This window comes from Molothrus aeneus, chromosome 3 (genome assembly GCF_037042795.1).
Source record: "Molothrus aeneus isolate 106 chromosome 3, BPBGC_Maene_1.0, whole genome shotgun sequence".
Classification (NCBI taxonomy): Eukaryota; Metazoa; Chordata; class Aves; order Passeriformes; family Icteridae; genus Molothrus; species Molothrus aeneus.
The window spans coordinates 55,660,616-55,677,246 of NC_089648.1; the positions used below are offsets into that span (position 1 = coordinate 55,660,616).

Here is a 16,631-nt window from a genome sequence, read left to right on the forward strand (position 1 = left end):
CCATGCTACCATTTGATTACTGACTTCACAGAGCAAAAATAATAGGTAGCAAGTTGAATTAAGTGCCATTTAAGATTTCCTCTAAACTGCAGTTTGGTTAACTTATTTCAACTACTTTTTTTTTTTCCTCCAGATTTTGCAGCTAACACTTAGACAACTAAATACTTTAGCAAGTGCATGGCCCAATCCTAAACACTCTCAGCTAACTCTTAACACTGGGAAACAGAAGTGACTGCAGACTCAGATTGGTGCTTGAAAACAGAAAACTAAGTAGCAAAGAAACCTAAATGAGAAATTATCATATGTATCAACACATTTCAAATTAACTTTGCAGAAAAACAAAACAAAAAATCTAGTTGGCAGTTTAATGAAGGTCTCTACTAATGATAAAGAAATTATAAAGCCCTGGAACAGAGAAAGAAGAACTGATTATATTAGTTTTCAATAATCAGTCTAAGAATACAATAGCTACAGCCACTAAAATCCAAATTTTTTAATCTTTTTTGTTTAATCTTTTTTTTCCCAATGTAAGATAGGGAAGAACACAGAAAATTCCTTAGGTACAGGTTGAATAACACAACTGAGATTAAGTTACTTGGCAAAGATGTAAAATTCAAATTAATATCTAACTTTAAAGAGGTTAAATGGACAGTAACGCTTGTGCAATATAACAAGAAAAGAAAGCAATTAAATTAAAAGACAATTTATTATAGACACAAGATATTTTCCTGTGGAAATAAGATTCTTTTACACCTCACTAAGCTCTCATTGTAACAGGAATCCATGACAATTTATCACAATGAGAACATTCACAGCTACCCAAGATAATAAAATTTTGAACTGTTTAAGACAAACATCTTCTTCCTTCAAGATATAAAGCAACAACTAAAATTCAATCATTAAAAAAACCCAAAACAATCCAAAAACCCTAAACTTCCTCACTAAGGGGTTTCTTCACCATCACACAATTTATTGGGCTACTTAACTTGAACATCTGCTATCAGCTACCATAAGAAATGGGTACCAATCACACCCAGGAGAGTAAATTATTTTCTGTATAATATACTTCAGTGGATTATGAAGGATGCTTTTTTTTGCTCTGTAATTCAGAGTTACACTTGAGTCCAAGCAGTTCTGATAATCAATGATTAAACTGAACAACTCACCATTCGCGAAAAGCACGCTGTAAGAATTCCGCTTCCAGATCCTACATCAAGTGCTTTGGCTCCTTCATGTAGCTGATCAGATAGAAGTTCAAGTGCGTATGCATGCTAAGAGAACACAGAAAGAGAAAATTTCAAGTTGTTTTAAGTGTCTGTTTTACTCAAGATATGTTAATTTCCTCAGAGATTTTGGGAAATGCACTGAGCATTTGCGTAGGAAATTTCAGAATTATTTCTATTACAAAAAATGGGGGGGGGGGAAGGAGTTAACTATATTATATAATAATTTTTATTTCATTGGCTTCAACAAATATCATGAGCGTATTTTTTTTGTTAGTATTCATATACAAAGCCTCATCTGACCGTTTACACTTCTAGCATAGACTCTATTTATATATTAGGAAAAACACTATAAATCAGTTTATTTCTCCTCAGGTCTGGCGACACTTAATATTCTGGCAGTATATGGCCAATAAAGAATTTAGTTTATCATTATGCTATATGCATTGGAATATCCTGGTACAAAAACTATCTAGGAAGAAGGCAGCTCGAGAGCATCAAGTAAAATGGCTATTAAAACTACTTCCTGTATTACCTGCACACTTGCTGAATCAAAGAATAGGAAAAAGCAGTCATCTCTTACAAAGGCAGATAGCCAGGCTCATGGATGAACTGAAGTAGTCTATAGACACACTTGATAACTTTTGCTGTGTGGTGGAGCAGTACACAAACTATGCGTAGGCTGCACACTAAAAAAGCCAATTTGTTCTTTCATGTTTCAGAGACAGCCATTATGACACTCTTTCAGCTTAATCCATCCCACCCAGAAAATATAAATAATTAGAATATTCTCTGGTAGAAGATTCTTAGTTAATATTTGCTTAGAGGATATATTACCTTTTTGCTCTAACACTTCATATACTACTAGTGCTAAGAATTGGAAAAATAATGACTTAGGGGACTTAATTTTGAAGCATGATTAACACTTATTTTTCCTCTTAGCAACAGTACTTTTTTCTGATCTTTTCTTGAATAATATTGTTAACATCTCTATACAAAATTCCTGGTTTTTTCATATTGATAACTAGGTAAATTCTAAGCCAACTACACAGTTTTTAGTCAAGAGAAGCAGACTTTTACTATGATTTGACACCTTCCAAACATTGCAAAGACAAAATACTTGCTTCTAGTCACCTTTCATCTCAAATAAAGAAAAATAGAAAAATTATATCTGGGTTAGATGCATGCACTGAAATCCCGACTGGAACGCTCACCCTGGTCACAAACCACTTGGCAAAAAAAGCCCTGCAACTCAGTACAATGTATCTGTTTTCCTGTCCAAAGATTTAAAGGCATTACTGCAGTACCATACTATAGGAATCACTGTCATTCACTTCTGAATTCTGATTTTATATATTAAAAAGTAATTTCTATTGGAAAGATCTCTGGAAATCTTCTGGTCCAGTCCTATTTCAATACATGGGCATTTTAAATTAGGCTGCTTAGAACCCTGTTCAGTCAGCTTCTTTGTATATTGAAGAACAGAACTTCCACAAGCTGCAAAGCCTGTTTCAGTACTTAACTACCCTCATAGTTTGGGTTTTTTTTAATCAATAAACTAATCAGAATTTCCTATGTTACATTTTTTCCCCCACTACCCCTCATCCTATTACTGTACATCTGCAAGAAAAATCTTGATCAATATCTTCTCCTTCCTCACAGTAAGCACTTCACAAAAGCGTCACTGCAATCAACTGCTCATTAAATTTACTAGGGTAAATATTTTATTTCAAAAGCACCTGGATGTTTATAAAATCACTATACTAATCACCTAGTTTAAAGCTTACCATGTGTGGAGCACTGATTGTTGCTTGGAAACCTGTAAAACAAGAGAATGGATGATGTTCATTGTTGTTCAGACAGCAACCTTACAATCTTTATTACCTTGACTGTAAAGTGCAACACCTTTGCTGTCACCCTCACTCAGGGTACAACATCCACACCCCTGCAGTTACACAGGTACTCTACATCAGAAGTGAGTTATGGTACCTCAGCTGAAAGCTACACTGTGTCCACTCTGGACAGGAAAAAAAAACGGTTTTATCCTTGATCTCAGTTACAATCTCCATTTTGTCACTATACATTGAATGAATATCACATACTGAGCAAGTAGGCTTAATTCAGAAGAGTAGTGTCTCCCCAAATAATGTAACTCCTTTTTAGTCAGCCCCTATGTAAAAACCTGAATTTGTTAGTTTGAGTTTCATGTAGTGGAGACCATAGAATATCTGGAGAACAACCTTGTGTGTTTTGCAAACAACAAATGAGAAGAAACACCTATAAGAATGGGAGGAACACTCAACTATATTTGTTTTTGTAAAGACACATACTCAAAGGCTTATATATCTTAAAATATTTTTAATTTTCCTATATAACTAACAAAATCCTAATAAAATTCACTTACCACATACAATTAAAGGCAGGGAGAAGATCAAGAAAAAAGAAATTAGCACATTTACACAGATCATTCTCTTGTCTTGGAAAGATAAAACTGGGACCTGGATGGGAAATTACTGTCCTATCAGTAGACCTGCCAATTCAAAGCCTATTTTTAAAGATTTCACATAATGGTTTAAGAAACTTTGCACTGGTCCCAAATGAATGATTTCTGTGGAAAGATAGGGAATGTTTCTACCTTAAACTGGATGCAAATTATTTTTATGTATTTACATCAGTTGCACTATCACAAGTTGCTGTGGTTTGAAAAACAAACACATATTTACACATACTAATATTGGCTGAAAAACACCTCTCTACCTGATGTATCCAAATATGCCAACTGCATACCGCAGGAAATTGAAGCTTAGTTAAAAGGGTATGCAATAAATTGATGAAGAACTAAACAATCTTCCAAATTAAAAAAAAAATATTTTCACATTCTTAACACATAAATAATGAAACCAGCCACAGTTACACAAATGAAAACAATCTCAATCACTTTTGCAAGATGCTCTTACCTATAGACTGTGGAGAGTCCATGTAGGGGTTGTATTTTGCATAGTGGCAACGGTCTGTAGCCAGCATTACTTCAAATACTTTGTCTGTTTTGATTATTCCATTTTCTATAAACAAACAAATATATAAAAATGAAGGCATTGTTTCTCTTCTGCAGTGCAGGAGTCTATGAAATGTGTTAACATATACATAGCATTGTGAGAAATCATGTGCCTTACACAGATCTTACACTCTTGCCCTCATCATACTGGCCATGGCAAGGGTTGGACTAGGGCATCCTTAAAGGTCCCGTCCAGCACAAACCCTTCTGTGATACTAAAATTCAATCTGGAGTCCAGAGACCAAATGATGCTTAAGCCAGTGATTGGTGAACAGCAGTTTCCCAGCAGTTACAAATGCTTTCCTGAAATCACTTGCAAAGCTCTACTCCTTAGGAAAACTCAACTTCATGCACACCTTTGATAAATCCTGAAAATATAGTCAGTAAGAAATTAGTATTACTATACACACCAAACAAGATAGACTTCATATTTCTAAGAAGCCATACAAGTAATTATTGAAAGATATACAAAAGAATGTAGAAATGTTAAGTTGAAGCATCATTGCTCAGTACTTTAGTTTCCAGATCTGTTTGTCTTGTGTTAGCAAAGAAAAAAAAATCCTTTTGTTAAGAAACTCCCACAGAATCTGAATTCTTATGCTGGGGCAGACTGCAGCCAAAAAGTTTTTATATCAAAACACTCTCAATCTTTTTTCACTTTTCAAAATAAAATATAAATGAACATGCATGTAAAATGTCAGAAGCAGCCATTTTTTTCTTGCTGTTTTATTGACGTTTTTTAAAACATTGTTAATTCTATTTTTTTTAAGTTCTCAAGAGCCAATTATGAATAACAGAAAACTTTGGAAAACAAGTGGAAAAAATTAACTAATTACTTTTATTAAGAGACTATATAAACTATAAATAATAGACATTTCAATGATGGATTGCTTCATTAACTACTTTCTTTAAATAATGATTTATTTGCAAAATATTACTTTAAAAGGGGAAAAAAAAAGTTCATTTAAGCACAAAATATCTAACCCAAAACATGAAAATCAGATTATGGAACTTGTGTAAGATTGTCCTGAAGTGGGTTTTTTTGAAAAAATACACCCCAGGAATGAGCTAACTTCTGCAGAGACTTTACTGACTGCTTACTGGATGCTCCCAACTACACCTATTAATCATGGGATTTTCCTGTCTTCTTTTCTTATCTACTATCTGTGTCCAGAATTAATTATCCTATACAACACAGACTTGAATTCAGAAAGGAAAATAACTCCTCAGATCATATCCTTTTTAGTCTGAAGACAAAGTATCACATAGAACTGCAAAACAAATATACTATTACTAAGGAAAATTTTAAGGAAAACAATTCCTTTTTAAAATATATTATTTTTTTAGAAAGATTTCTGTATCTGGTAAGTCCCAGAAAAAGCATACACTCCACTCACAGTCCCCACACATTAGATATATCCTGTTCTTTGACTTCATTTTGAACTGAATACTACAGCAGTTCTAGTATCTGAGCCAGCAGGCATTTGCAGCAGTTCATAAGTTTACTTACTGAGCAAAATTGTGCCCAAAAGAAAACAAACAAATCAATCCATTAATACTTTGGCACTAACAACAGAGGAAAAGTAAGGGAAAAAAAAGTTTTCCCTGACCACTAGAAATTAATTGGATTAGTTGTATAGCAGTTCTGTGAACAAAGCTTAGAAACAAAAATCAAACTTTTACTCTTCGAGTCTCATTAGGAATCACTAAGAAGTTAGTATCTCCAAACGAAATATACTTTAAAAAAAGGAGAATAAGCAAGTCTAATTATAACAAAAGTGAGGAGATAAAGGCTCCAGGAGGCTGAAGAGATGTCAAAAAGCAATAGCTGAGAAGTACTCACAAAAAGTCTAAAATAGTGATTTATTTCTTTACACGCAGATAGGCGCATATATTCTATAACTATAGGCAGCCACCTGCTCTTTCCTTTTGTGCCTTTTGGAATAAGCATGCAAAGAACAAAAAGAACATCTTGCAAGTGCAACTGCAGGGCCCTATGATAAGGCCAAGATCCTTCTCTAACTTCACAAAACCTAGGTCCAGTCAAAGTACATACAACTACCAAATAAAATGCTTGCATTGACAGGCAAATTACAAAAAAGCCCCGAAAACAGAAACTACTATTTTACAGATTGAGCATTCAGGATGCTCTCATTCAGCAAACAATCATGAGATTTGCTGACGGTTGTATTGTCATTGATTATTGCAATCTTTTCCTCAGTAAATAAGAATTGAAGAAAGTTACCCATACTCAGAACCTGTGGAAGAAGCTGAATCTGCTGTCAGCTATTTATTTCAATTATTGAATAATGCTCCATCCTCAAAAAAACCAACACCCTCTCAGCTACCCCCGATAGATTAAGTCTGCTTTTCAAATTTGCTTATTATACAATGGAAACTACATCAAATTTTAGGTGGGAATTAATAAAAACAATCAAGCCCTAAACAAAAAAGTCAACATTGACTTAGTTAACATTTTTATTGTGTTGATAACAAGATCTTTTTTCCTTAGTCTCACAGCTGAATATAGAGAAACATAACAACTGTAAGGTACCAAACTCCAAAAAAGTCCTTTCTTTCCTGCAATAGTCAGTCCCAAGATGACCAGCTGCCAGGATCTTAATTCTGCCTGAAACGTGTCTCTATCAAATTCTCAATTAAGTCCAGAAAATAAGTATAAAGAAGCTAATAATAGAAGCTTATACTGCAAAGAAGACATTCTAATTTCATGCCATCTCTAACAAAAAAAAACAAAACAATAAAAAATTAACTTAATAAGATGTTAACTAAAACAATTTTCTAAATCTTAAAGCAAAGCTGTATATTGCAAGAAAATAATTCACAATTAAATGCATAGTAGAATATCCTTTCCAATTATAACATGCACAGAAGTCTCTCCTTGAGGAGACTGTTGGGTTTTAAGAATGATAATCAATTTGTACTGCAAACAAATCAGATATTCAAGTGTTTACAAGCAAAGATAATGCACAAACACACTGACGGCTTGAAATAAAAAGTAAACTCAAATAAAACAGAGTTATATCAGCACAACTTCAAGCTTCAAAGGGCTGAAGCAGAAAATTAAGTACTTAACAGTGGAGCACTGCCTGCCAAGTTCAAGAGTTACTCTGTGCAGAGTCTGTGGCAATGACAACTTGACATAATTGGAGCATGTTTTGAAAACTCTCTCTGGTCTGCCTCTTTTCCACAAATAACACCATGAAAACAGGAAAAGAGCTCAGAGCAGTCCTTGGACTTGAAGGTGGGAATATACCACTGTTAAATGTAACCTGGGAAACTGGGCAGTTGGTTGTCAGAGAGCAAGGAAAGAAGAGTCTGAAAAGGCACCATGGACTTCCAACAAGTAAACAACCTATCTTTTAATTTTGTCTTTTATTTAGCAACAAATGCACTACTGAAGTGCTTATGTTTCAAAGAATTGCCTACCTCACTGACAGTATCCTGACTGTTGACCAAATACGTTTCTAACCGTACCATAAAATACTTGCAATCAACATTTACACCAACACTGGCTTCCAGATCAGAAAAGAGGATGTGTCACTGCCACATGATCCAGCACACAAGCTTACTATACAAACCACAACACCTACTCAAACTCCTCCTGTGGCTGACTGCAGATCCCAAAACCATTTACTACTTCAAGATCCACAAGTAGTGCAACTACTTCAGCATCCACATAGTTCAGCTTCTTAGATTACTTTCTCCATAACCACTGCAGAATACTTCACTTAGGAAGATGAATTTTCAGTGAAACAGTGATATTTTGAAATCATACAGAGATCTTAAGGCATGATGCAAAGTACATACAGCTTTATGCTACAAAAGATTCATTCATGTAGATAGAAATTACTGATGTGACAAATCATCAAATGGTTTGGGTTAGAAGAATCCTTCAAGGTCAACTAGTTCCTTCTTATGTTAAGGGCCCCAGAGCTAGATGCAGCACTCCAGGTGGGGTCTCACCAGTGCAGAGCAGAGGGGTAGAATTGCCTCCCTTGCCCTGCTGGCCATGACACTTTTGATACAGGACAGTTTGCTCTCCACAAACTCGCAGAGAGTGCACTTGATCCCACTGTCAATGTCAATGACAAGGATGTTAAACAACACCAGCCCAAGTGCCAACCCCTGAGGAACGCCACTCATCAGGCCTACACCTGAACATAGAGCTTTGGACCACAGCTATTTTCAGTGCTACCAGCCAGCCTTATCTATCAAGTGGTCCACCCGTCTAATCCATGCCTCTCACTTTTAAAGATAGGGATATAGTGCAGGACACTGTCAAGTGACAGTCTCCACCTGACCCATGAAAACCAGCTAGCAGCTCTCCAGAGGAGAATGGGCTGGAACAGAACCACAGCTTGATTTGCAAGCAATGTGAAGATTGTTGGCTTTAAGCACCTGATCAACTGACATTTTTAAAGTCCGGGTCTTTTTGTTTGAGCAGAGGAAGAAAAAATATGGGAAAGAATGTGGTTCAGTTAATAGAATTTTATTTAGTAATGAGCATAGGAAGATTTCACTGTAAAGCATGAACACAAAGAAAGCACTTAGAACAAGAAGTGATGCATCAGCACCCTAAAATCCAGTAACAGACACTGACCCAAATCATACAAAGTTCTTTGTGCTAAATAAATTGAAAGTAGGTGTTTGTAAACAAGTGTTTCTTATACCACTCATACATGCAAATTTCTTGTGCTTTGCTGACAATTTAAGAGCTATCTGCCTCAAACATTCAGCTGTCCATCTATTTTCACTATGATTTGGATTCACAATATCCAAACATTATCCAAACAGGAGGTTGCATACAGCTCACAGGAAGGAATCACTTGAGAGTCTATCATTCAGGGACATAACCACACAAAGACTGAGGAAATCACAAGTCCATCAGAGTTAATCTTACAGCCCAGAAATGGAACACAAATATCAAGTCCCATGAAAATTCCAAAGTGACAGAAATTTTTTAAAAATGGGAGTAATAATAATAAAATAATAATAATAAAAAATAATAAATATTCAATTACCATTTAAATGCTACTCAAAACCTGCAGACATAAAACATAGGAATCATAAGCTGGGCTCAACACAAACTAGCATACAGCCTCAAGCTTCAATTAAATACAAAATTACCTGTGAACATTTCACTTTCACTTTAAGGTAGTATTCCCTCCCTATTTAATAAGGATCACCTTCAAAAACAACCCATCCACTTTGGTGTAACGGGTAAGAGTTTTCTATTCATTTTCATGGATATTAAAGTCTGCAGTTAACTAATTTAGACAATTTAACCACAGCTGTATTGCCCCCTCCTACCATAGGGCAGTGTTGCAAAGTTGGTATTAACCATTTTCTTCTCTGGGGGAGGAGAAAGGCCTGCTAAACACAGCCTTCTAGCACACAGATTTATACAGAAGTTCTCTGTCATGTACTCACATTTATCATAATGATTATGTTGATTTTATCTAAATCTGTATCAGCAGCTGAATGAAGAAACTTTGAGGAGTACGTAAAGAAAAAAGTAACTTTAGGGTTAGTTTCAGCATGCAAAAACATAGAACCTCATTTTCCAATGAACTTTAACACCCATGTGTGGATGAGGGAGACTTTAACCTCCAAGCACTCCTCAATCCCTCAACATTTGAGAAGGCTGAACTTCACTTACACATCACATGGGAAGTCAGAACTAAAGATTTCAATACAAACTGACAACAACCATCAGTAATAATGAAAAAGTGTTGCAAAGGCTAAGATAAAGTTAGCTGGATCAGACAGATAGACAGGGAACTCTCTTCACAGTAAGGCTTGCAGCAAAACTACTTACAGCTTTAGCAGATCTGTAAAGAAGCAGATGGTGCACATCTCACACCTTACTGAGCAGATGCCATGCAGCCACTCTGCAGCTTTCAGAAAAGCCAATGCTGGTAAGACAGCAGCTAGACCACATAAAGTTGGTCATTATGAAGGTGGTTTCATTAAGACAGGCACTGGTACTACATGAAAGTTGAGGAAGATCAGAAAATCAGCAAAATATAACTCTGACTCTTGGGACAAAAGGACAAAGAAATGTCCTACTAGCAGAAATTAGGAAGAATTTCTGAAGCTGTATTTCAAAAGTGCAAGCATTTGAAACTATTTTGTCTTCAAGTTCACTATTAAAGTATCCAGAAGTCTTAAAATGTAACTTGTAGGTCAGCCAGTCCAGGAGAAGTCCACAGTTTACTGATCTCAAGCTTTAAAAGAGTTCACTCAGTTTTTGCCAAATGTTGGTAATTTAAATTAAAAATCAAAACATTAATACAATTAACCTAATAAAAAAATTAATAAAATTATTTACTTAAAGTGTTATGTAGCACTAAAGAACATGAGTTTGTGGCATTAAGGGATAACATTCACATCAACAATCACTCAAAAGAACTCAAAGGAAATGAATATTACACATTTCTTTCTAGGCTTTCCAGTAGCTCTTGGTGATCTCCTGATACTACATCAGGATGAAAGAAACAGTAACATTAAAAGAAAAGCTTAGAGCTGTACTGAAGCTAAACCATAGAGGATTCCCTCTTTTTAAAATGCCTAAATGCAGCAGTAATGACCTGTTTTGGACACATTTGCAGTATCATTTCCATGTTGCTATAGATTACTAGGCAGCTGCAGACCACCAGGAAAAAATCATATGTGGCTTTTTATTTTTATTATTATATGTGAATATATCTTCAATCAAGCAAAATAATGAAATATTTTTAATTAAAAGTATTTATTAGGAATTATAAAGATTTGTAATGTAAATAATCAGCAAAAAATGCCCTCTTTTTTTCTTGCATGATCGAGGACTTAGATTTTGAGGCACTGAATTTTGGAAGTTTGTGGGAAAGTATGGGTATGTTTTTAACATTACATTGACAGCCTGTCTAACATTCAGTGCAAAAAACATGGCAACAACAAAAAAAACCAGTTAAGAACACAATCTTAATTTGCACATCAATAAAACATGATGTTATTAAATTTAGGTTGTTTTTTTTTTTCTTTCTGTTATCATTTCCTATTATTTGGGATATCTACTTGTCTTGATTTACTTGAAGGCCTGCCTCTTAAAAGATCAAGGGTACAGAAATTCTTTCAAAACATTTCACTGATATGGGCAAATCATTAGCAAACACTCAAATCTTACTTAAAAAGAAAAAAGTTTCACAGAAACTCCTTTAGGCGATTATTCAAATTACTTGCTAACAAAATTCTTTTTAAATCTCAATGCTCCAAAAAATAGCATCACAGATTTCAAGCCTGCCACCTGAGACATGAACTACATTTAAGAAATTTTAGATATTCTTAAATTAACTTATCAGCGGATGTGTTAATTTTTAATTGAAAAAAATAGTTCACTTTCTAACCACTTCACTACCTGGTCATAAGTTACAATGCTTAGTCACTGAAGCCTCAATACATTCATGATGAAGAAAGGGGTGGTCATTGAATGCACACAACAGGCAGAAAAAGTGCTCGTACAGGGGAGTCATTTCATTTGGTCTAATTTTCCATTATTATTTTCCTTCTTCATGTTCATCCAAGTTATATTACTCTTCCTCAAGCAAAATTAGACAGAAGAAATTTGGATAAACCAAGGGAAAAGACATGACAGAGGAAAATTAACAAACAAAACCAATGTTTACTGCTTGCTGAACCTAGCTTAGGCTTACTGTATGCAATGCTTTCCCATTCATGGCATTTCCCAAAGAGATTTGTCCTCAGCAACAAGAAACTCACACCAAAGGTGCAGATTTATTGCAGATAAGCCTTCATCATGACGAAGCATGCTAAGATGCCATTTTTAATTATTTACTATCTAAATAATTAAAACACTTAGAGAAATACTTTTAGCATATTTAAAAATAGAATTCTCAGACCCTGATAATATTTGAATATATACTGATTTCAAGCATCATTCACACTGAAAAATTAAGACCCTGATCTTATGTGAGGTGCAAAATTCTATGGACTCTCCTAAATTAGAGTTGCTAACTTTTGCAACACAAGTTTATTAGGTGAGAAAGGTAAAAGAATGTAGCAAGAAACAAATCCACAGATGGTTAACAACTTCTGCCACAGCCAAGTTAACTCACCTTCACTTTCACTGAGAAATGTGGATTCAAGAGCAGGTACATGGGATGAAAACACCATTGACACAAGATGATCAGAGAAATAAGCAAAGCAAGCTTGTCCTATGGCAGCATGACATTGACTGGAGGGAAAAGGCACAATGAGTAAACTTAATGAACTTTGCTTGTGAATTGGACAGGGAATCAATTCTTGTCTCCTTCAGCTGGGAAAGAAAAGCTGATTTCTAAGATGCTGGCATGTAAAGTAGCAGGATTTGGCAAAAGCCCAAGTATGAAAGAAGATGAAATGATCTAGTAGTAACCTATCAGCGGATAGCTGAAGATACAGAGACAGGAAAAAAGTTACAGATTTAGAATCAAAAGATTTTCAACCAAGCAAGACAACAGTAAATAACTCATCATTTTTTTTCCTCCTTCCTCAGCACCTCTATATGGCAGATTCATAATTTTAAAAAAATCTCCTGTCAGAGTTATTTATTTAAATACTGGTAATTATTTCTGTGCTTAGTATGATTTCTAACCCTACTGTAACCTGCATTTAGAGAACTTCCTAAAAATGTTGTCTGCTAAAAGATCTTACTTCAAATATATTTTAGGGAGCAGTTTACTCAAGTTTGAAGGAACACGTTCAACTATTTTCAGTTAGGAAGAAGCAAAGATTTTAATAATTATTCTGTGAAGGTGAAAAATATTTGTTTTAAGGCTTTAATGGAGAAAGAATCATTCAGATTTAAAAAAGGCATTCTTAAAAAATGAGTACTTTCAAGAATCACTGAAACAAAGCAGCTGAACACCTCACAGCAACAGCACATTCAAGGACAGCATTTTTGTTGTGACGAGCATATTTTAAACAAGTTTATTTTGCATACGTCAAATTGTGCATCTATGATGCCTCAAATTAACAGCACAAAACCACGTTTACAATGCAACAAGAAGTTAAAAATCAAAACAACAAAACAATGTACTGCAACATTCTTCAGTCACTCAGTCACTAAGCAAGTGCTGAAAAACATGCAAAGTTCTGGGACCTTCCTTATTAGTTTGTCCCTTTTAAGACAGGACAGCAAAGATGCAGCCTATAAAGAATAACTGCCTAAATCTGCATTGTAAATACCCAAAATCACTTGTCACTGCCCTAACACAATGATTGCTACATTACAGAAAAGTTAGTTCTATAGTTAAGGCAACAGTGAAATGAGCAGTAAAGCAAATGTCATGAAATAGAGAATTTTATTGCCACAAAACAGAAGCACTAGCAACTGTCAATAACAGCCTATAATTAAGAATAATCTTTATAGCTGTTTTAAAGGAAAAGAACATGTAGCATACAGGAATCTTCCAATGATGTTTTCATTTAGAAGCAAAATCACTTTAATAAGTTCCCATTCTCCCCAGCCCTCATTTATGCACAACCAAGTTTACTGCTTCTCTAACTATAATAGTATAACAGCTTACAGACATTGAGGAGCTTAAATGTTGATGTTTCACAAGTCATGAGAAAGTGACCCAGTCTTACAGCACTGCCTCCCTCACAAGCAAATCTGTAAGAACAGTCAAGAGAAGAATTGTGGCATAAGGGCAGGGGGTAGAACCTCTCTACCAGGATTTGCTGCAGAAGAAAACATACTGTGTCACTACAACCCGCATTATTTTAAGTTATGCAAAATATACACTACATTACACACACATTTACTAAGTTCCACACAAGACAAACAATGGGCAACATCAAATTACCTGCATCCAATTTGCATTCTCACTTTTAGCATAAAATGCTGTAAATGCTATGTGGCTGTTTTTAGAGAGGGGAAAATACTGTGACGGATCTACTACTCCAAAAGAATTCTATGGAACATTGTAGTCTTTCTGTAACCAATAATTTTTAAGTTGGCTGAAACATATCTGGGAGAACTGTATCACATTAAACAGTACTTTCTTCTAAATCTGTTCCCAACTTTAGCAACAAGGTATCATCTTACCTGAGGAACTCTAACTTGAAAGTTACAGTCTTAATTCAGCAGCTGCTCTGCACTGATAAAGCCCTACAACATGAACAGTCCCATTGAAGTTGACAACACAATCTTCCTGCAAGATCAAAAGCCTCTTTGCTTCCACAATATTTTACTGACAATCCACTATTTCCCTTTTTAACACCCCTCAAAATATTTTGGCATGCATATGCAAAACAGAGAGGGGGAAATTACCATCAGTGCATGCTTTGAGATTACAATATTGAGCGCTTCTATTTTACTTTCCTTTTCCTATACAGCTATTGCTGTATACTAACTACAATGGTTTTCAGCTTTGTCATCATCATTTGCAACGCCCTAAACAGTTTCCATGTGTTGAAAAACTGTCATTGTCTTCTGCAACAAAGAAACTGGTTTTGCCTTCAGGTTCTGAGTGCCATAGACTATTCTGGCAGAAATTGCTTTTTGGATGTATTTTGGAGTTCAACGCTGATTTTTACATCAGAAAGTTTTTCCCTGCTGTGTAAGAGAACAGTATTTCACTAAAACAGTATTTCTAGCCCTTTCAGTTGCAGAAAAAACCAAAACAAATGTATTGCAACACTTGTAACTAGAGAAGTTATTATGAATTTATTAAACAGAATTTTTACAATGAAACTCTTCAATAATTAGTAGTTTTTACATAGAAGCTGAAAGTCACTTCAGCATGTATTGTTCTGCTGGATGTGATAGTTTTCAAAAGAAAATACTGAGAAAGCCCACAGAATCAGATGATCTAACATAAGCAGAGAAAAGGGGAAAACAAGGGTGATTCTTCTATGACACCAGAATACCGAGGAGGCCACCTTGTCTGTGGTGTTGTAGTATCACTAAAATAGGAGACAACTGTCATAATACAGGTCCAGATTTACATCCTTTTACATCTAGGACACGAACTTGAGAAGAGAAAGGGAAAAGGCCAGGAGCAGAAACGAGGAACACTGCAAGTATATATAAGAGAGGTTAATTCTATTCTAATATGAAAAATGCAAGCTTCGAATACAGAAGGTGTTGTATCTCCATCCTCTCAGGACCTGCAGACTTCAGGATGTACTGAAGTACATCGGCGAAGAAGCCCCCGCCCAACCCTTCCACGTTCAGCACGGGGACAGCACAAACCCTGGGCGAGCACAAGGGAGCGCCCAGTGCCGGGCAGCCACGACAAAGCCCGGCTATCACAGCACGAGTCCGCAACCCCGACAGCTCCGCTGCTCTCCGCTCCTCTCCCCTTGGGTCCCAGCCCAGCCCTTCGAGCGGAGCCACTCGGGACCCCGCCGGGGAGGGGAGGAGGGACTGCCGCCACACGCCCCTTTCACCCAACACAAACAGCCGCGGCCTCTTCGCCGCGATTCCCGAACCCGGGCGGCTCCCGCTGCGTTGCTCAGCCCGGGCCTGAAAGCCCGGAGGGCGCCCGCCGACACCACCAGTCCCGCCGGCCGGAGCGAACCAGGCGGGCGCCGATCCCGGTGCGTGCGGGGGATCACGGGCTCTCCGGCACTGCCGCCGCGGCCCCGCCTCAGCTCGCACACGGCAGACGGGAACGAGGCGGCGGGAACGGGGCCGGCGAGGGGGGGACGCGGCGAGCAGAGAACAGCCACGGCCGCCGCACGGCGCTTCCCCTCCGGGACCGCCATCGGCGCCACCCCGCCCGCCGCATTGCCTCCCGCAACAACAGCCCGGCCCGCCCTGCGACACCGGCCGCCGCCCGGACACACACCCCCCGCCCGGGCACGCACGGACACACCCCCGGTCGGACACAGAGACACGCACAAACAGACACGGACGGACAACACGGACACGCGCGGCCGGGCGCCGGTGCCGCTCCCTGTGACAGTTGGCGGCGGGTCGGGCGGGCGCGGCGGGAGTGCGCGGTCGCTAACGGTCACCGGGCGGCCGGTAACGGCCGCCCCGCAGCCCAGGAGCCCCGCCCGCCCGCGCCCCCGCCCCGAGACTCACTGCGGAGGTTGTGGATGAGCTCGGAGTGGCTGGCGCCGCCCGACTTCCAGGCCATCGCTAGGCACACTCTGCGGAGCAGGTACAGAGCCGCCTTCAGCGCCGCGACTGCGCACAGCAGCTTCCCCAGGAAGGACACAACCTCCAGCGCCGACACAGGCGCCGCCTCCTCGCCGCCTCCTCCCGCGGCCGCCGCCGCTGCGGCTGCCGCGCGCTCGCCGAGGGGAGGGGCCACGCGCCCACCGCCCCGCGCGCCCGACAT

The 16,631-nt window shown here is 37.9% G+C and overlaps 1 protein-coding gene across 3 annotated transcripts in view; it reads right to left on the minus strand.

Annotated features, from left to right (window-relative positions):
- The window catches only part of PCMT1 (protein-L-isoaspartate (D-aspartate) O-methyltransferase), a 36,325-nt gene extending 19,694 nt beyond the window's left edge, over positions 1-16,631 (minus strand). For all 3 annotated transcript variants that reach the window (XM_066546974.1, XM_066546975.1, XM_066546976.1), the window contains exons 1-4: positions 16,373-16,631; positions 4,181-4,285; positions 3,011-3,042; positions 1,167-1,271 (exon numbers count right to left, since the gene is read on the minus strand). In XM_066546974.1, coding sequence (XP_066403071.1) covers positions 1,167-1,271; positions 3,011-3,042; positions 4,181-4,285; positions 16,373-16,631 — 501 coding nt within the window. The remainder of the gene's footprint in view (positions 1-1,166; positions 1,272-3,010; positions 3,043-4,180; positions 4,286-16,372) is intronic.